At 43.1% G+C, this 19,817-nt stretch overlaps 1 protein-coding gene across 1 annotated transcript; it reads left to right on the top strand.

Moving 5' to 3' along the window:
- Positions 1 to 330: 330 nt before the first annotated feature.
- DCT (dopachrome tautomerase) lies at positions 331 to 17,983 on the top strand. The gene is made up of 8 exons (XM_063393539.1): positions 331 to 631; positions 8,444 to 8,743; positions 10,145 to 10,245; positions 11,595 to 11,761; positions 13,343 to 13,522; positions 13,627 to 13,762; positions 15,182 to 15,383; positions 17,294 to 17,983. Exons 1-8 carry the CDS (start codon positions 331 to 333, stop codon positions 17,473 to 17,475), a joined length of 1,569 nt encoding a protein of 522 aa, XP_063249609.1. The 3' UTR covers positions 17,476 to 17,983.
- Positions 17,984 to 19,817: the final 1,834 nt, after the last annotated feature.

The following is a 19,817-nucleotide window of genomic DNA, read 5'->3' as shown; positions in this document are numbered from 1 at the left end:
GCCCTTGATGTCATGTGCAAAACACGAGGATTTGTGCCGGGCTAATCCCTCTAATGAGGCTTTCTCCCAACCTCTATATAAACCCTACTCAAAGCCCTGGCTGCTGGGTAGGCACCACAGAGTCAAAGCACCCGTCTTTTGAGCTGTATTCAAGGCAATTAGAGGCTGGGATTAAACAAACACCCAACACCAGCATCCTCAGCAGCAAGAATTATTATCCTGGTTGGCCGGGGCATGGAGCTGTGGTGAGGCCAGGTTGTCCCACAGTACACATCTCCCTGCTCTTGGCAGTCAGGTCCAGCAGGGAGGCACAGCCTGCACCCCGCTGTAATGGGAGCCCTGGGGTGGCTCTTCTGGGCTGGGCTGGGCTACCTGAGCTGCTGCTGTCCCCCACAGGCACAGGCACAGTTTCCCCGTGTCTGCATGACGGTGGAAGCCCTGCGCCTGAAACGCTGCTGCCCGGCCTTGGGGACAGAGCCAGGCAATATCTGCGGGTCCCTGCAGGGCAGGGGACAGTGTCAGGGGGTGCAGGCAGACACTCAGCCCTGGAGTGGCCCCTACACTCTCCAAAATGTGGATGACCGGGAGCGGTGGCCCCTCAAGTTCTTCAACCACAGCTGCCGGTGCACAGGTGAGATGGGTGCTGGGGGGAGGGAATGGGGATGGAGGGGTCTGCTAACCTTGCTCCAAAGGCCAGAGACATTCCTGGTGGTATGAGGCATCAAGAAGGCTTCAAATATTAACATTATCCTAGAAGTTCTCCCATATTCATGATACTGTTAGTACTTTTTCGGAGCAGCAGAGTCAAAAAAGTGTTTTTTCTCATGTGAACTTTTGTGTTTTCCTCTTTGCCCATGGAACTGTCCCCATAGCCAATGATCCCCTTTCTCCATGAGGTTTTGGATCTTTCAGTGCTGCTTTCAAACCTCTATCACTGCTACTCAAGTGCGCTGGACCTGGATCAGTGTGCGTTGTCTGAAGATTTATTCCTCATGGACTAGCACTTTGCAGCATCACATAGCCCTGTGCACTGAAAGTCTCCCAGTGTCAGACCAGGGTGTTTCCCAACAAATGTAGTTTGTTAACTAAGTTTACATCTTACACTGATCCAAAATGTGACCAAAGAGGCCATCCCATCCTTTTCCTCCTCATTTCCAGCTGCTGCTTCTCACTGTGACTTTACACGGGCTCCTGAGTTTGCATGCTGGAGGTGAAATGGATCTGGGAGATGTGCTTGAAGGGTAACCTGGCCAGAGGGATAAGATTATAATGAGATCACTTCCCTAGTGCTAGCAGGAGGCAGTGAGCAGGAAGGTGAGCTCAGGGCAGAATAAGGTGACAGGGCCCTTTCTCAGCAACAGCCCTGGCTGAAGAGGGGTTAAAATGAGCAGGAACTGGAACCTCTGCCCAGACTTCTGTGCAGGGCTGGCAGGAGATAACACCTCTAGTAGGGTGAAATGCATAAACCAGGCACTGAAGTCTCTTTCTAGGCACATTTCAAATGAAACCTGGGATTTTTTGTTGAAAACATCAAATTGTTTGAATTTGCTAACATGAGAAGAGTAAACTGCTTTGCTTCAGCCTGATTCTTAGAACGAGCTGAACTGTTTTGCCTAAATGTATACCTTGGCTCACACTACCAAGAAAGCCCAGATCAATCTGGGAAGGCAGCACTGCAGAGAATTTCTGCCAGAGGTTAAATTTTCCAGTCCAGTTATCAACTGGCGACAGAAAGGTAATGGCAGATGACTTTAATGGATATACGGTGTTACTGGAACTCCTCAAAATAATAACAACAGACTTTATAGTATACATCAGTTTTTATCTCTTCCTTTGACTGGATTTCAAATGCTTGTGCGAAAGGACTTTTCCAGGTAGTTTGCAAAAGAAGAGAAATGGGATGCACATTTTTTTTCTTAAAGGTTCTTATATACCTCCAAAACTTAAGTCAGGTATCGCATACAGACACAGATCCTGGGTCAGAAGAACACATGGGCATGCACCAATATTTATATAGTTAAAGGAATTAGAGCATCAAAACCTGGCAGTAAATTGAAGAGCAGGTGAGACAGACATGCTCTGCATAGGCGGATGTTAATTTGCTTTTCCAAGTTGAGCAAAGCACTGGTATTTGATATTTGCAGGACTGGATCCTAAGTAACGTGAGCAGAATGTTGTGTCCTTTCCTTCAGCTTTATTTCTTCTGAGCTGGCTGCTCCCCTTGTCTCTTTAAATCCCTTGGATTCCTCTTTTTCCTTGCAGTTTTTTAAATCTAAATACACCAGTGATAAAACAGTAAGGGAAATGTATCCTCAAGAATGATTTTCAGAAAGTTTTCCTGGGTCATATTCTGCTTGAAGCTGTATGCAAAACCATTTCTGGGAGAATGCTAAGAAGTTCTCAGCTGTGTGGGATTTGAATTAGATCTGATGGTTTCACAATGCTGGTGGTCATGGCTCCGTGTCTATTAGGGGGATTTTGTGTCTCTTTTTCCACTTGGTTTAATACTCTGGTTGGTTGTCTGCATACCAGCTGTAAGTGGCATGACGTGTGGTATTTATTAGGCATCTAGAGCTATGCTACCTGTGTAACACAATGGTAGGTAACATAGGTATCAGAAATTAAATATGCTCACTCAAAGGGACATGGAATAGTGCACATCCCTGCTATTAAGGTGTCTTATTTTCCAAGTGAATGTTACATGAAAACTGCCTGTTTGGAATGGTTCCTGGATTGTGCAAATTCTCAACCCCACCAAGGCTCCTTCTAGCACTTTACCAATATAAACGGTCGTGTTCCATCTTAGCACTGTTTAATTTATAGTTTAGAAATGGTGTGCATGATACGCTGCAGGAGCTCCAACAAGCATGTAGCTGATTATTTGGTTAGACAGTACCAAGTGAACATGTCACATAGCTGATGGCTATATGGTAGGAAACTGGAGGAACTGTGAGGAACTGAGATCTTCCAAAGGTGGGATTCTGGAGTTTTCACAATAAATTTAGCTTTTTGCTAAAAACTTAGTATATAAGGAGAAAAGAAAAATGGGATCAGATTATTGTTTTTCCATTTCTGGGCTTCAGCAGATAATATGCGTTAGTATTTATTTAACTGAGAACAAATAGAACAAAATTAGAACAAAAGAAAGATCCAGCTTTGCTTCCCACTTTTTGCGCCAAGGGTCATGGTCAATAAGCAATTGCAGGTTTGTTGTCAGGATGCTGCATGTTTCACTCAATGTGTTGGTTGCAGCAAAAATGTCATCTCTAAAATATATGAGGTTATGGCATGAATGTAGTTGGAAGGTAGCAAAGAGTTTTTAGTTCTTGACTAACTTCAGTTTTGAATCCATTGGATGTGTTCTACAATACCTTTGAGTGCCCCTCATATTATTCAATTTATATAAATTCTGAAACTGAAACTAACTGATGACAGATGCTGACAGTGTGCAGTACATGTGAAAGGGAATGTGTTAATTTGTTTTTCAAGAAGGTGTACATATTGAATTAGACCAAGTGATGGATACGTGAGTCCAGCCTTGAATATTGAGACTTGTAGCTGTTTACACAACGAAGCAGTATTTCAGTGAGATAGTTAAATTTAGTTTAGAAGAAAATTGTTTTAGAAGATTTGTGAACTAAATGCTATTTTGAGTTCTAAGCAACAATGTTGTACTGCAGGGATACAGATCTGGTATAGAATTTTAAAAACTGAGTACAGAAGACTATTGTAAAAAGCCCCTGCAGTTTAGTCATGTGGTTGCTAGTACAGATTGTGACAGCGATTAAACAATGACGTAGTTTGAGTTCACTGAGGAGTTAAACATAATTATCAGTCTTTTTCTCTGCTTCCACTTTCTAAAGTTTACATATAGGCATGTGCATTATTTTTAATAGAAGTTTTTTGAGAAAAAAAAATCTTTTTGAATTCCTGGGCAACACATTCAAGCTGGGGACAGATGATTTAACATCTATTCTTTCTCAGTATTCAAACTGTCAGTTAAGCCATGTAGCTGATATGATGGTTATCCCATGAGGTAAAAATTGGGCTCTTGAAGTGGTTATAACACATGCTTCATTTACTTGTTGTAGGGTATTGTGTCTGTGGGATAATATTAAATTATAGCCATACCTTGATGACCCTATTAAATCCAGTGTAGGTACAGATCTTCCACATCCTACAGCCTGTGAGCATGTCCAAATGAAGAGCTAGAGAACAGAGAAGAGCTAACCATTTGTCCTACATGGTAGCAGTCCTGATCCCAGACTTGAGAAATTGCAGTATGCAGGTGTTTCAAATCTAATGTAACTCCTGTTTCAATGCAATAGCTAAAGAAGTCTGAAAAGGAGTCCTTTCTCCCCATCCAATAAATGTTGTGCATTAAAATGGTCTCTGTAGAAGGAGGAGGCACTGCAGCTGCTTGAATTTCATCTTGGTACATCGAAACAAGGCAGAAGATGGTAAGTGTTGAGTGGATTCATTTTTACTGAAGAAAAGTTGATGGAGTTATTAATTTGTGTTACATTTGGTGACTGCTGGCCAAAATGTTACGACTGGTGAGAGGTAGGAAATCCATGTGCTCAGGCAACCCCCAGGCTTGAGAAGCAGCTGCAGTGGTGTGTGATGACTGGTGTCAGCATACACCAGTGACGTGTATGAGCACATACCAAGTGTCAGGTCATAAGAAGTGTATCTTTCTCAGTGCCATGCCCATGGATTGACCCACTGGGAGAAGTAGCATGGCCACAGTGCCTACAGAAACAGCCAGATTCACCCAACTTGACCGAGAAAGAGCACACTAAGTATTGCTGACATTGGGTGTAGAAGACGACAGCTCCCAAGGCATGTGATCCCATCTCCAGACAGAAGGGTTAATGGAGAATACGCAGACGATTTTTTTGACCAGTGGCAGTACAAAGGACATTCCTGGAAACAGTAGAACAAGCCGGGATCATCCAGCAGTGATATGATCTCCTTCCTGTGTACTCAAATGACTTCCCACATTATATTCTCTGGTAACAGCAAGAGATGATAATAATCTCTGTTGTCGCTGGCAGAGCCTCAGGAAGGTTGTACACTGAGTTCCTATGTGTTAATCACTGAAGGTGAAAAAATGCTAAGGCATGAATCCTTGCATGTTCCTAGGGTTCCGTGTGCAAAAGGATCTTGGAAAGGTCTCACTGCCTTACAGAAAATATCTACTCTGCAGTATATCCTGCTATCATGAGATTATTTTTCCTGCTCTTGTAGAGCTGTACCATTGAAGTCCACAATCACTAGCATAGCAGGCAGGGAAGTTAAGATGTAAGAGACCAGCATTGCACAGTCCTGTCATGTGGGAAGTACACACAGCAGTAAATGAACTTTCTGGAAACAGTAATGCATGATTTCCAGATCAGTGGCTTGGACTCTTCTAGAGGTCTCTAGAAACAAATGCTGAAAGAGTGGTTTGTCTGGGTCATGAAAAAGGTGGGTCTGATTACTACAGTAATTTCTCTTTTAATTATGGGAAATCCCACAGACCTCCATCATTTGCTTGCCATTTCAGCTGCTGCATAGCGGCAGTCCTGTGATGCATGGAGTCTGTTGAAAGAAAATAAGAAAATGACAAGAAGCAAGTTTTGATATAATGAAGTGTTGTTGTTCTGTGTGTTTCTGACAATAGAACATTGCCAAATAGACATGAGGATGTGATAAAAATGTTCAATACAATCAGCAGAAATATTGCAGTGTGAAATGCCACTTTGCCTGGAAATCATCTCCTGTTTGCAAGTCTCCACTGCAGTTCTCCTCACTTAGTAAAAGCTCATGCCTCATTGAAAAGTGACTGGGGAAGTGATTGAAAGAATGGAGCCCTTGGATTCCTTCATTGATAGGGTGGTTAAGAGAGAAAATCCTGCAGAGCATCAATTGGATATAATTATCACCTGCCCAAGGGAAACAGGTGGCAAGTCATTGATCCACCTGGCTCCAGATACATACAGTTGGAGAAAACTTATCTTCCCATGAAGATAACTCATCATTTCAGGCTTTTGCAAATTTCTTCTCAGAGCCTGAGGAGGTGTATAGAGTATATCTAAAATACAGATATTCTCTGATAAAACTATTTCAGGCATCAAGACCTGTAGATTCAAAGGGCCTTTCCTGAGCGCGGAATGGGCACCATCAGAGCCTCAACAAGGGACCTAGAGTGTCTTGTTCTGGTATCAACCCAGACAACACAAACCTGGTCCTGCATTGACTTTGGTTGTGTTTGTGCTGTATTTCAGTGTGATGCTTATCCAGCACTGTGAGTAGAGGGGTCCCTTAAATGACTGAAGGAATAATTGCCAGTCTCAAAAGAGGTTGTTGACAGATCTTTTCATGGTTAATTCCTGCTTTTTGCTCCTTCTCTTAAGGATTGAATTGTACCTGAGTGTGAGGGGTCAACAGATGCTTTCCAGAAGTTCATGGTCCATGACTGAAACTTGAGCACTATACATGCCCTAATTAGGCAATGTTGCAAGATATTCTTGATATTTGTCATCTGGTCAGTTCAGGCTGGAGTCTGTGATGGGCCCTGATAGCTAGGCTGAGTCATGAAGAATGAACAACGCACAGATACTGGAATACATTGAACTGATAACAGTAACTGTACTGTTCTGATGGGACCCTGAGGATACTGTGATCAAATAAATCTTCCATGTTGCTTACCCCCTCCATATCCATAGAATCCACACAATCTGCTTTGCTTCATATAGCTATAACCTCTTGCTTTCTCTGGTGTATGTATTTATCCCCTTTGGCCAGTGCAGACTCCTGGCTTTGGCAGCTTTCCCTCATAGCTGGAACATGGCAGCTGAACCCAGCTGCTTCTACTTGCATCATGACAAAATGTAAGCCACTAATCTGGAAATTGTGCTCATGGGATGCCATTGGGATGTGTATGATACAAAACCTCATTGAAATCTTCATCCTTGTGGTCCCTAAACTTAGCACTGATCCTCAGCTTCATGACAACATGTAAATTTAGAGATCTCAGGTGCTCTGAAGCAACTGAAACCAACCTACAGTGGGTTGAAACTGCAGTAAGAGTCCTCATATCTTCTTGGCAGGTCTCACAGGAGTCCGTCACAGATGTTTACAGTTCAGCAGCCCTTACCCTAAAAGCTTGACATAAGCTTCAGAGCCTTGTTGGTAACAGCCCTTGTAACCTTGGGGGTGTTTAAATTTGGTAATAAGCCCTGTAGCTCCTGACAATCTGAAATCTTGCTTTGATGCTAACTATTGTTCTGGTCGTAGGCTCAAGTCTACAGCCTAGTGACATCTGCCCATCTGGGAATGTTTCATAAGACATTTCTCATCCCCATGTTAGTCCTGGATCTAGCAGCACCAGTGTGTGTGGTGAGCAGTGAGATTTTGTGGCATTTCAGAAAACTACTGGCGTGGTTGTCGTGGAATGAGTGTGCAGGGAGATGGAGGGGAGGTTGAGGACGGGTTAAGGAGTCAGTGCAGATTTTTGATAGCAGCATGGAAGTCCCAGAGGAACCCTGGTTGCCATTCTGCTCCCCACTGCCCTGGCAGCATTGCCCCATGTCCCACACTGCTGCAGCCTGCCAGCGCGCAGGCAGGGGTCAGGTGTGTGCTGTGGGAATGGCTGGTTGTTCCCTGGTTCCCCCAGAAATGGGGGAGCAAGGTGCAGCAGGGCCTTTCTGCTGCTGCCATGGCATGCAAGAGACCACGCTTAAAGCAAGCTCTGCTTTCCTGGGCTCTTCCATCTCATCAGAGAGTCTGACCTAATATCCTGGAGTGGACCTGATTACTTGCCTTAGGAGTGATGCCAGTGGGGAACAGCAGCACTGCAGTGTTTCTCAGGCTGGTATTGCAGCAGTATTTAATAATGCTTAAAGCGTGACCAGCAGCAACCCTGGTGCTTGTACTGGTTTGTGCTGGGCCCCAGATACACTGTTAAGAGGAACTAGTTTCACATAAGTTTTGTCCTTAAGAGAACCATTTTGTTTAGGGATTTTTTCCTGTGCTTAAGGATCCATGTGAACTGACCCTGTTTTGGGTTTGATCCTGGAAGCAGAGGAGTACTTGAGAGCCAATCGAGCAAAGCACTTCATCACCGGCTTAACCTCAATTGCTCAGCTCTCTGTTCAGTGAGAGTCCTCACGTGCCTGAGGGCTTTGCAGAGCTCTGAGCACCTCAGGGCGTCAAGCCCATTACCCAGCACTTCCCCAACTGGCTGAGTGTGATTCTTGGCCCCGCTGTGGCTCTGGGAATCGAGCCAGCCATCCTTCTGGTTAGTCAATTGGCAAAGCTGCCAGTCTGCTCAGCTGCTGTCCTTTCCAGGAACTGGCATCTCTGGGGAAGAGGAGCACTAATTCTTCATTCTTCTGCATTTCACTGTTAGTTTTCCCTGATTCATAATGCCATGACTAATTGTTCCCTCTTGATCCAGGAAACTTTGGTGGCTACAACTGTGGTGAATGCAAGTTTGGCTGGACCGGCCCCGAATGCAACAGGAGGAAGCCAGCAGTTGTCAGGAAGGACATCCACTCCCTGACAGCAGAGGAGAGACAGCAGTTCTTTGATGCTCTAGACCGTGCCAAGACAACAATTCACCCGGACTATGTCATTGCAACTCAGCACTGGAGAAGTCTGCTTGGTCCAAGTGGAGAGGAACCCCAGATTGCCAACTGCAGTATTTATAACTACTTTGTTTGGCTTCATTACTACTCAGTCAGAGACACACTCTTGGGTTAGTGCTTTCCTTTTCCAATGGGCTCTGCAGGTAAAGAAAAGGGTGAAAGTACCACTGCTGAACAAAGGTCCCAGTGGTAGGCACAGAGCTGTGGAGCAAAACAGTTGGTGGTGAGAAGCTGGTGGCCATCAGTACTCAAGGGAGATGTCCTTTGGACCTGCTATGCCCTGGTCTCCACACCCCATGGAAGCTGGAGCACACCAGTTGCACTCCTGGTGCATCCTCAGTCTGACAGGGAGCAATGCGCAGTCTTCACTTGAGTGAACTGAGGGGTGGGCAGGCAGCGACTAGCTTCACATAGATGTTCCCGGTCCTTAGCACAAGGTAGATGCAGTGGTGGTGGGAAAGGGGCTCTGCAGTGGTGAAGCTATAGGCCATGCAGAGATATTTGGGACCAGAGTGCTGTTGCTTTCTGTGCCTTTCAGCAAGTCACCAAGGATGGGATTTGCCTGACTCACCACAGTCACCTTTTAAAACCAGCCTAGCTTAGAAGTTTGGGTATCTAATCGCATATTTTCTCCCAAATTCAGATTCCTAGGCCTCCTTGCTTTTCTAGACAGAAGTACCTATACCGACCCCATTTCACAAAGCCTACTTCTTGTAGGAGGTGCACCAACCAGTATGGCTTTTCTCCCCGGCAGTCCCATGTGCAAGCTGAACAGCCTGTATCTATCTCCCTGCTGGAGGGCGACTGCTGCTCTGCTGTGGGTATCATTCAGTTTGCCCTCTGACACTGCTCCATTTTGCAGGGCTGAAGGAAGCAGCCTCTGGCCTAGCAAGAGCAAAGGTTCTTCAGGGGACAGGACAGTCATGTGGAAAGGGAAAGGGGAAACTTCTAGTGCTGCTGCAATGGTAAATAAACGCATATGTGGGTTGAAGGTTTCTAGAGTGATAAACAAATCCATATGGGGTTTGAAGCCTCTCACCTCTCACCCAGCAAAAGCACAATACAAGAAATAACAAGCACAATTTGAAGAAGGTTGGCAAAGGATTCTGGATTACTATTGGCACAGAAAACTCTGAGGTTCTCTTGATAGATACATGGTGTAAGTCTTGCAGCTGAACAAGAGAATGAGATAATGCACATATGAGCAAGGAGATAGAGTTTTGGAAAGTAAAATGGCTTTTAAAAATCAAAATCCACTAAAGTGAGAAGAAATCTTTGCAATTTCCAACTTTTTAGGGAATAGGAAGTTTTGATAAGCATTGAAGCAAATATCCACAGAGTTTGTTTTGCTTGTCCCAAGTTAAGTGATGCAGCTTCTGATATGTGGACTCTTTCAAAGGTGCAGAGATGAAGGTTCTTGTTTAACTCCACTCCAGGCAATAAAAGGAGGTGCTGTCTTTCTCTCCAGACTTGTCTGATGCCTAAATGCTTCTTTTATCTTCCCTTTGTAGGTCCTGGCCGTCCCTTCAAAGGTATTGATTTCTCCCACCAAGGACCTGCCTTTGTTACTTGGCATAGGTACCACTTGCTGTGGTTGGAGAGGGAACTGCAGGTTAGTTGAACAACCTTTCCTTTTCTTTGCACAGCTTCTCCCTTTTGCTCTGTCACTTTGTTGGGCCAGCCAAGGGTTAGCTACCTCCTAGGATAGTTTGTCACCCAAACTCCCAAGAGTATTTGCTCATTGATCATTTTCTTGTTTTGTTTTAAGTGAAATTAGTGCTTTCTGAGTGCTGAGGACTGATTGTTGCATCGTATGGCAACAATGACCATTGTGTCCAGGGAGGTACAAGCCACCGGCAGGGAAAACACAAGACAAACTTCGGTTTGTTAAGCACAAGGATCCATTTTATTTTCCCCAGGACTGGGGAGGGAAAAGAGGGTGAAGAGGATGACCAAGAGAGGGACAGGGCCTGAGTTGTGGGGTTTTATAGGGTTTTGTGGGGGTGGAGTTTTAGGGCTTGGGTCAAAGGAGGGGTTAACACAAGGAGAGTAAGAGCAGATTTCAGCCTCTTAGAAACAGGGGGATTCCACAACCATGAACAGTCATGTGAAGGTTATCATGGAGATTTTTTCCCTTCATCTCCACAACAGAGGATAGAAGATGTGAAGTAACAGTATTTATTAATAAAATTGAAGCAACGCCTTCATGTAAAATTTGGTAACAGATATAGTTGGCTGATGTTGAAGATACTGTTCCAATGAAACCAGCTCTAAATATTAGTCCCTTTAAATATGACATATTATACATTTAAAACATACATATATTTAGCAATATGCCTTTTAAATAAATACATGTTAATATGCCCGAGATTCAGTTGCAGAAGCATAGGCTCATTTCCATTTGCATGACTTCTAGATTGGCAGTGTTGCTGTATTTCAGCCTTACAGATCTCTAATGAAAATGTTTGCTTATCAAAATAGCTGCAGGATCTTGCTTGTGTGAAATCATATCTGGCAAGCAAGCACAATCAAATGCACTGTACTCCCCATTAACACAAGTTCTGATTCCTCCCCAGGGCCAGTTTCTGGAACGAAAGCCAACCGCATGCACAATTTTACCCATTACCCACTTACATCACTCAAAGCCTCTTACTTGCTTAAGGCTCAATTCATCTCTGCTCCTGCTCTCCTGCCTGATGTCTGAGTTGGCAGAAAGCCTAGCATGGCCAAAAGAAGTGCAGTCCCACAGTAGGGAACTAGGGACAATGTTTTTGCTTAGACTGATTTAATGCCACAGTCTTTTGGAAGGAGTTGGAGCGGCACTGTAAAATGCAGGTAGTTGAAATGTGAATGAAAAGCTGGATATTCAGTGAAATATACAGTCAAACAGCTTGAAGGAGTCCCTTTCTTTCTCTTTCCTTTGGAGCTGATTCCCAACTAATGCATTTCTGACCATTGCAGCGCCTGATGGGCAACGAGTCCTTTGCGCTGCCGTACTGGAACTTCGCCACGGGCAGGAACGAGTGTGACATCTGCACAGACCAGCTCTTCGGAGCACCACGGCCCGACGACCCGGGCTTGATCAGCCTGAGCTCCAGGTTCTCCCGGTGGCAAGTAGTTTGTAACAGGTAGGAGAGTATCCATGGACAAAATCTTGCTGTCATTCAGCACTGACAGCATGGGCTGCTCTCTCAGTGTGAGTGAGTGGCAGGAAAGGAGCCAAGACATCTTCTTTAAAACTGGAAATTGCCATCAGTTTATGTGTAGATGGTTCTGTATAAACTTGCTCATATTGTGGAAGTGTGCTTTTTAAAGATGATCCTTCTAGTACAGGATTTTAGTTGATATAGTTAATTGATATCAGCCAAAAAGTCTGAACAGTTTCCTTACTGGCAAGTATCTTTCTAAAAAAGAAACGCCTGTGTGTTGATTCTCTATAACATACACCCAACTGATTTCAGCAGCAGAAAAATTGTTTTGGCGTATAGGAAGCTAGAGATAGGCTGGAAAGTCTGCTACCGTATTTTGGATGAGAATTTAACCCTGATATATTTGATGCAGTTTGGGGATTGACTTTGAAATATCTGAGATTTCACATGAAAAACAGTACAGAGCCAGCCAGGAGCCTGCTGCCAGCTCCCTGTGCGAATGTGCTGACTCGTGTGAGAGCAGGGCTTTGACAGGGGCTTCAGATGCAGGATCAGGGTGCTGTAACATGAAATGCTGTTGGTTACAATACCCATAGATCATTCTTTTCTCAGCTCAGGGGCAGTGTGCAGTTAGTCAGACAGAGGTGCCAAAAGCTCAGGGTTTTTTCTGGATACCTAAAGAGATATTTGAAATTCCAGCTTTAGGCACCAGCTGGCTTTCAGTCTTGCCCATTCCTTTTCCTCAAAGTTAAAAAGGGCTTTGGTTTTTTTCTTGAAGACAGAAGTGACTAAACTTTAGCCTCACTAAGGTTAAACTGAGAAGAGCTTTTGTTTGCTTCAAAAGTTTCTGAAAATTCTATTTCATTTCACACTGAATAGATTTCTTTTTCACAAGTGTTACACTGTTTTTCTCCTCCTTCCCTCTTCCTCTCCCTGATATAGAGGATTTGCTCCCCATTAGTTACTGGGTAACCCCTGCAACAGCAGGTTGTTCTTGAAGGCCCCGAAAAAAGAGGATGCAATGCATTGCTTTTGTTTTTCCTCTAAAGAAGATGAGAGATGGCAAGTGAAAATCTGTTTTCTGTCATTTCTTGCATTTTCTCAGCTCACATTTCCCTTCACTTTTTCCCTTTTTGTTAAGAGTAAAAAAATAGTCCTTATTCAGGGGTGAAGGTTTGTCAGTTCAAAATTGAAAACTCTGTTTTACATTGCCTGACAAAAACTTCTTCTAAAGCTCTTGGGAGGGGAGAAGGCACGATGAGAGTTGTGCTTGCCTTTTCTAAAGCATCCTCTCTCTGTGTGGACAATGAACCTGGTAACTCTTGGTCTAAATGACTGATGGTCCACAGAGGATACAGGGCCACAGAAAGCCATGTCATGGTGACAGTCCTGCAATGAACTCATCTGTGGGAGTTGAACTGAGCTGCCCCAGCAGGTGTCCATCCCAAACCTCTGCTCTCGCACATGTACAGCCGAGGCCTCTCTAAACTGCATGAGAAAAAGCCAACAAACGAGTGCTCACCTTCCTCTGACTCGTGCTTCCCTCTGTTCCGTGCTCAGTTTGGATGACTACAACCGCCTGGTCACGCTGTGCAATGGGACTGACGAGGGGCCGCTGCGGCGGAGGCCGCCCCGCGGCTCCAGCGAGCAGCTGCCCACCGTGGAAGATCTCAGGAGGTGCCTTTCCCTGCAGGAGTTTGACAGACCCCCCTTTTTCCGCAATTCCAGCTTCAGTTTCAGGTTTGTCCTTGGGCTCCGCTAGATCTGGCGGGGTCACTGGTTTTGTTTATGAGTACATTTGTCAGCAAAATGTGGTCACTTGGTGGTGCTTTTGCCATCCGCAGGAATGCGCTGGAGGGCTTTGATAAACCAGATGGAGCCCTTGACTCGCCGATGCTGAGCCTTCATAATTTGGTTCACTCTTTCCTGAATGGCACCAGTGCTCTCCCTCATGCAGCTGCCAATGATCCCATCTTTGTGGTATGTCTTTTACCCCCAGTGTGACTGACAATGGATGAGGCTCAAAGACGCCTTTCTCACAAGAGATTTGCAGAACAATGTGAACAAAGTGAATTCCCTAAAAATAATTATTTAAATAGAAAAAGAGGAATCCCTTATCTTTTCTTGAACACTGTCACACCCGCATACATGTTGAATAAAAAGGAAAAATATCTCAGGGTAATTTATAAAATATAAAATAAGATTCTAGGGAGAAGAGCTGCCATTCCAAGTTATGCTGCCTTGAATCATTCAATTAAGTGGTATCTAAATCTAATGGCTTATATCACACAATTTTACAGCAACAAGATAAAGTGAAAGTGGGGATAGTTATTTTAAAGTGGTAGGTTGGGTGGTTTGTTTCTTTGTTTCAAAATTTACAAGCTAAAAGGAAGTCCATCTAATTTCAGGGTGTCTTGGGGTATAGAAAGAATGTGATTTCACTAGTGCATCAGAGTAGTGCTGCACTGCCATGAGCAGCACAAACAGCACTGAGCAAATAAAAAGCCCATAGCTGACTCTCCTTATACATCTTTCTCCCCTAGTACATTTATGCAAATTTATTCTCCTCTTTGTTAGATTAAACCACAGTGTTTACATTACATATATAAATTCTTTATATATTATATATATAATGTAGATACATTTCTTTCTTACCTTTAAGTTTTCAACCTTTTTTTTTGAGAAATTAGTCCAAATACCGATGTAGTGGTCCTTCAGATTGTTTCCTCAACAATTCTTTAATTCCTGCGTTAGTTTGTTTCTTACACAGTGAAATTCATTTCATTATGCTGTAATTTTTTAAAAAAAGATTATTTTCTATAGGATATTTTCCAAGTTTTTTCCAGGGTTGTAATTAAAAAACATGAGCACATCAGAAATTAGTTTCAGACATTTGTAACGTCTGTCTGAAACAACTTTCCTGCATTAGTTAATCTTAAATCTATAAACTCACCTGATAAAAGTCATGGGCACCTGGAGCTGCGGAGCTGGTGGCACATGCTCTAAAATGAGCATGGTGGAGTCAAATTTTCACACTTGTTCAGAGACAAGAAAGAGTAAAATAATTTTGAAAGGCACATTCACCTGAACTAGCTCAGCGGCTCCTCACCTGCTATGATTCACCTGCCCATTTGATGTCAGCTGATGTTAAACAGTCTGGAGAAAGATCTTGCTGTGAACAAGCAGCAACAAGGGTGTATAAAGCAAAATGGCCCATGCTGAAGATCTTTTTGTCTTCTCATGAGCATTCCTGATTTCCCATTCTGTATAGCCCATGTAAATTAGATCACCCTCTACTCTCTCTTTCAAAAGCTTCCTTGCGTGTTTGTTGAGTGTTTTAAAGGGAGTTGATTTCTGAAAGAGCTTAATGAATGTGCATGCCCATGCCTGGATTTGCAGGTTCTTCACTCCTTCACTGATGCCATCTTTGATGAGTGGATGAAGCGTTTCAAGCCCCCTGACGACGCTTGGCCTGAGGAGCTGGCCCCCATCGGGCACAACCGGCTGTACAACATGGTCCCGTTCTTCCCTGCGGTGACCAACGACGAGCTCTTCCAAAGCGCGGAGCAGCTGGGCTACGCCTACGCCATCCACCTGCCAGGTGTGTCCCGGGCTGCTGCTCCTGACCGAGTCACGAGACAGCGCGCATCTGCCACGGCACAGGCAGATATTAAATAAGGAACCTTTCACAAAATGCACAGATTTCTTCACCTGATCACTTCCCAACATTAATATTTGGGTACCTGGAGAGATGCACCTGGGTGTTTTTTGTTGTAAACCCCCAATTTTAAAGATTTTTCATGTCCATACCCGGGGTGTGCCTTAGTGTTTGTCTGTTCCTTTCAAATTACTTTTGACACAAATCAGACAATGACAAAATAGCAAGAAAGCAAAGTTTTTATGCACAAAATCCAAATTTTGCAACAAGATACTAAAATATTTGCAAAAGGCAGAATAATGAGAACTGCATGAGAACCATGCTTCAGATGCTTTTCCAAAGATTAAATCTGAGCAGCTTCTTTCTCCATTTCTGTATTACTTTGAGAGGCATAAGGTGCTTATCTAACCTGTGTGGGCAGGAAATTCTTCTAATTGCTTGCCATATATCTCTGGTTTTAATCTGTGGAGACTGTTTAAAGGTCTATAGATTGCAAAATACTGAAACCCTTGTCCTCAGGTTGCATTCATGCAGGGGAGCCCTGATTTGTGGAGGCATGCTAGCTGCTTCTGCAGTGCTTTTCTCAGGGACATCCCAGAATTTTCCCTGAAATTTTAAACTTCCCCTCTTACGGAGTTTACGTTTTCTTCAGTTCGGATTACTGTCCTCCTCTTCTGCTTTGCAAATGTGGATGCCCCTTTGGCATGAGGCACCCAGAGAGAAACACGGGTAGCTTGTGCTTATATTGCTTCTAACTCACACCTAAATAAATTGTTAGCTCTGTGCAGGAGTGTATCTATCCCTGCCTGCATGGCCTGTGTTCAGACAATATAGCTTTTACATCCAAACACTTCTCTTTCAGCTAAAAGGATAACTTGCTAATAGTACTTGAGGTAATCCCATTAGAAGGAAGCATATATTGACAGAAATAGAAATTAATCACATAGAAATAAACACATATTAATACATTACTGGTTCTTACTTGAAAGACGGTAAAGCCGAAAGCAATTAATTTTGGGACTTTACTAATTCTGGGGATGACTGCACTCAAACTTTTTGAAGACTGCAGATTGGGGCACAAGACTTTTAGTTGCTTTTATAGTCAGTGTGACATCTCCCTTAGCCATATGTCTCCTCTAACCTATATATCTAGATAACTTTTAAATATGTGCAGTTGTCTTGAGAGGTTTTTTTTTGGTGATTGTTTAGTTAAATGTGATTATTGCCATCTCAGTATATGTAGCATTCTTCATAAAAGGAAAGCAGGCAAGTTTTGCTTCTGAAAGCAAGACGAAAACACAAAATTCAGTTAAGTGGAGAAATGTTATTATAGGAATAAGCAACATTATCTTCAAAGACAGTGGTTCTTCAGAAATGGTTCAAAATCAGCAGATGCGGTCTGGAGCTGGCCAATACTAAGTAGTATTTTCAGTTAAAAGTTTGACAATAGGCTGCTTTGTGGTCTTTAGGAAAATCTGAGGGTTTTCTGTTGACCAAAATAGCTTGGAAGCAGCTGTCTTGAAATGTCTGTATAGAAAGAATTGCTTAGATCATTCATTTGGAGCCAATTAGATGAAAGAATGGTCTTTTTGTATTGTCAGTGTTAATCTTTCCCATTTCCAACACTTTAATTTGTATGAATTGTTGAAGTTTAAATTCAGCTGTAGACTTCTCTGGCAGGAAGCACCTCCAGCTCAGTTATGTGTTGTGTTATGAATCTTGCCTGTGGCCAGTAGGTCACTAAGGTGCAGAAGTAATTGTAATTATCAGCATGCAGGAAATATTATGTCTTCTGTGTAATTTGCAAAATTGAATTATGGGCTGCTCTCACTTCAGTCATTTCACATTTTCAGGTTCCCTTGAAGAAACCCAAGCATGGGCTGTCATGGTTGGAGCCACAATTGGAGGAGCACTTATAGCTCTGGCCGTGCTTGTTCTGCTGCTTGTACTTTTCCAGCACCGAAGACACAGAAGAGGTTTTGAACCACTGATGAATGTGAGCTTCAGCCCCAAAAAGTACATGGGAGAGGCCTAGTGCCTTCACTTTCTTTCTTTGCTTACTCTTGTAGGAAGCAACCTTGATTGTGTTACTGGTATCTTAGCTGAGACTTTATCACACACTCCTTTGGCAGCTGACTGAATTGTTCTCATTCAGGTTTTTCCCGTTATCTTGTGAATTGTATTGTGTGAAGTCTCTGGGTGCTTATGAGCAAGGCTCAAGTCAGGCTAGATTTTTCCCATTACTAAATGTTATCTGGAGTGTGTGACACATGTAAATCATCCTCTATAGATTTAGATCAAGACAGCTGAGAATCCAAATAGGAGAAAACCAGCTTGAATAACCAATAATTTTTCACCTCAATGTGTTCTTGATTTCATTTAGCAGCATTAAGATGTGCTGGAGGTTATCAATTCTAAGAGTATATTTGAATAATATATTATTTTACAGTTATCAACGAATATTCTGAATAATGTAGTCTTATTTTAAGGTTCAAAATGTTTCATGCTTTTTGACAAAATACTATAGGAACACCCTGGTTACAGTTTATTTCAGAAACATGATCAATTCTGAATGTTATTTCCAATAAAGCTGATGATGGCAATAGGTAAACTCCAACTCCTAAAATTTAAGATCAGGAGTTCTCTGACACCTAGAAATGCAGTTGTGTTTTACCTCTGTGTTAGGGACCTAGGACAGAAGTTGAATGTGGGACTTAACTTTTTTTGTTTCTGATGTGCTGTTCTATGAATATAGACTTAAACTTCCAAATTTCCTAAGTCTAGGATTCAGGACTCAAGGTAACAAGACTAAGTTAGCTTGCATTACTCAGGTGTGCAGATGGGGAATCAGGTTTGGATGTGGCAGTTACTAGACCCCATTCTAAACACTCCTTTATACATTCCCTATATATTTCTTCATTTAGGCAGAGATTTGAAGCCCATTTGTGTGGTTTTCCTGAGTTATCTTGGCACAGGTTTTTTTACATAGCAAATGACATCTTGAACAGATCCTGTCAGCTTTGGTGCTTGATATATTACATTAATGGAGTATTCAGACTTTGTGTATTGTGAGGTCTCAAATCTTATAAAACTTTTGCTTTTGTAGCCTTGAATAAAAACATCAGTTAGTAACAGTTTCTGGTATTTCTTTTACGCTTGCTCAATACCACCTATGTGGACTAGAAAGAAGATGGTTTTCAAATATACTTAGGTTATTTAGGGACCAGTATTAGCTGGTGCTGAAGACAATAGGTGAGGTCTCCAGAGATCTAGCCTACACATGTGTCACATTAGCTGACTCTGATCTGTGTCAGAAGGTAGCTAGGTCTGAGATCTCCATGTGCCTTACAAGACTATGGGTCCTCATACAGAATCACAGAAGACTTCAGGTCCAGATCATCTAGTCCAGTTCCTCTGCAATGAACAGAAACACCTTTACATCTGGTTGCTCAGAGTCCTGTTCAACCTCACCTTGAGTGTTTGCAAGGATGGGGCATCCACCACCTCCCTGGGCAACCTGTGACAGTGTCTCACCATCCTCACTGTAATAAATTTATTCCTTATGTCCACTCTAAATCTGCCCTCTTTTGTAATGAAACCATTACCCCTTGTCCTATTATAACAGGCCCTATTAAAAATGTTGTCCCTATCTTTCTTATAAGTCCCATTTGAGTACTGAAAGACTCTGCAACAAGGTCTCCCTGGAACTTTCTCCAGGCTGAACAAACCTAGAACACACACCAGTTCATGCTAAACACTAATTTAGAGAGCTGCTGTTGGATGGAGCTTGACACATTTTTGTCCTTCATGGGATCTGGGTGCCAAAATTTAGGAGGCACTCTAGACTACTATTTCCAAGGGTGGATGAGAATTTTCCTTAGGGTCACAGGGTCCCCAACCAGCTTCATCAGCCTGGAGGTTTGGATTCTGCTGTCCCAAGGGTTTGCTTTGCAAGCTGCCCTGGTTATGGACAAGTGACAGTGCAGTGGGATAGAGGAAGGAAAAAAAAGGGAGAAATGTAAAAAATGTAGCACAGCAGCTAACTTGTTAGAACAGATTCTGCCCTGGATCCTGTGGGTAAAGCAAAGGAGAGTTGTCCTCATCTGCCATGTAAACTGAGTGGTAAGATATTTTCCTTTCCAGAAGAAAAGCAATGAGGGGATTAGATTGATGCTATACACATAACAAGTACTAGGGTCAAAGACCCATGCATTCCTCTTTTCACTGTCTGGAGCTTAGTTTGGTAATTAGGGCTTTAAAACTGCGAGTGGACTTAAGAGCTGCTTATAAATATCTGCAGCTGTATCGAGAGCACCACCTGCCCTCTCGTGGCTTACTGGAATATTACTGGTGACACTAGAAAGCTCTTTTTCTCCC

Source organism: Prinia subflava, chromosome 3 (genome assembly GCF_021018805.1).
Source record: "Prinia subflava isolate CZ2003 ecotype Zambia chromosome 3, Cam_Psub_1.2, whole genome shotgun sequence".
Taxonomy (NCBI): Eukaryota; Metazoa; Chordata; class Aves; order Passeriformes; family Cisticolidae; genus Prinia; species Prinia subflava.
The sequence above is the reverse complement of the archived record's forward strand: the minus strand, read 5'-3'. Positions and strand labels throughout refer to the sequence as shown.

Bases quoted from the DNA above. Each gene is read 5' to 3' on its own strand.
- DCT (XM_063393539.1), top strand. From the start codon at position 331: ATGGGAGCCCTGGGGTGGCTCTTCTGGGCTGGGCTGGGCTACCTGAGC. The intron at 10,246-11,594 runs GTTAGTTGAACA...TGACCATTGCAG, and splicing joins GGTTGGAGAGGGAACTGCAG to CGCCTGATGGGCAACGAGTC. The intron at 13,523-13,626 runs GTTTGTCCTTGG...TGCCATCCGCAG, and splicing joins AATTCCAGCTTCAGTTTCAG to GAATGCGCTGGAGGGCTTTG.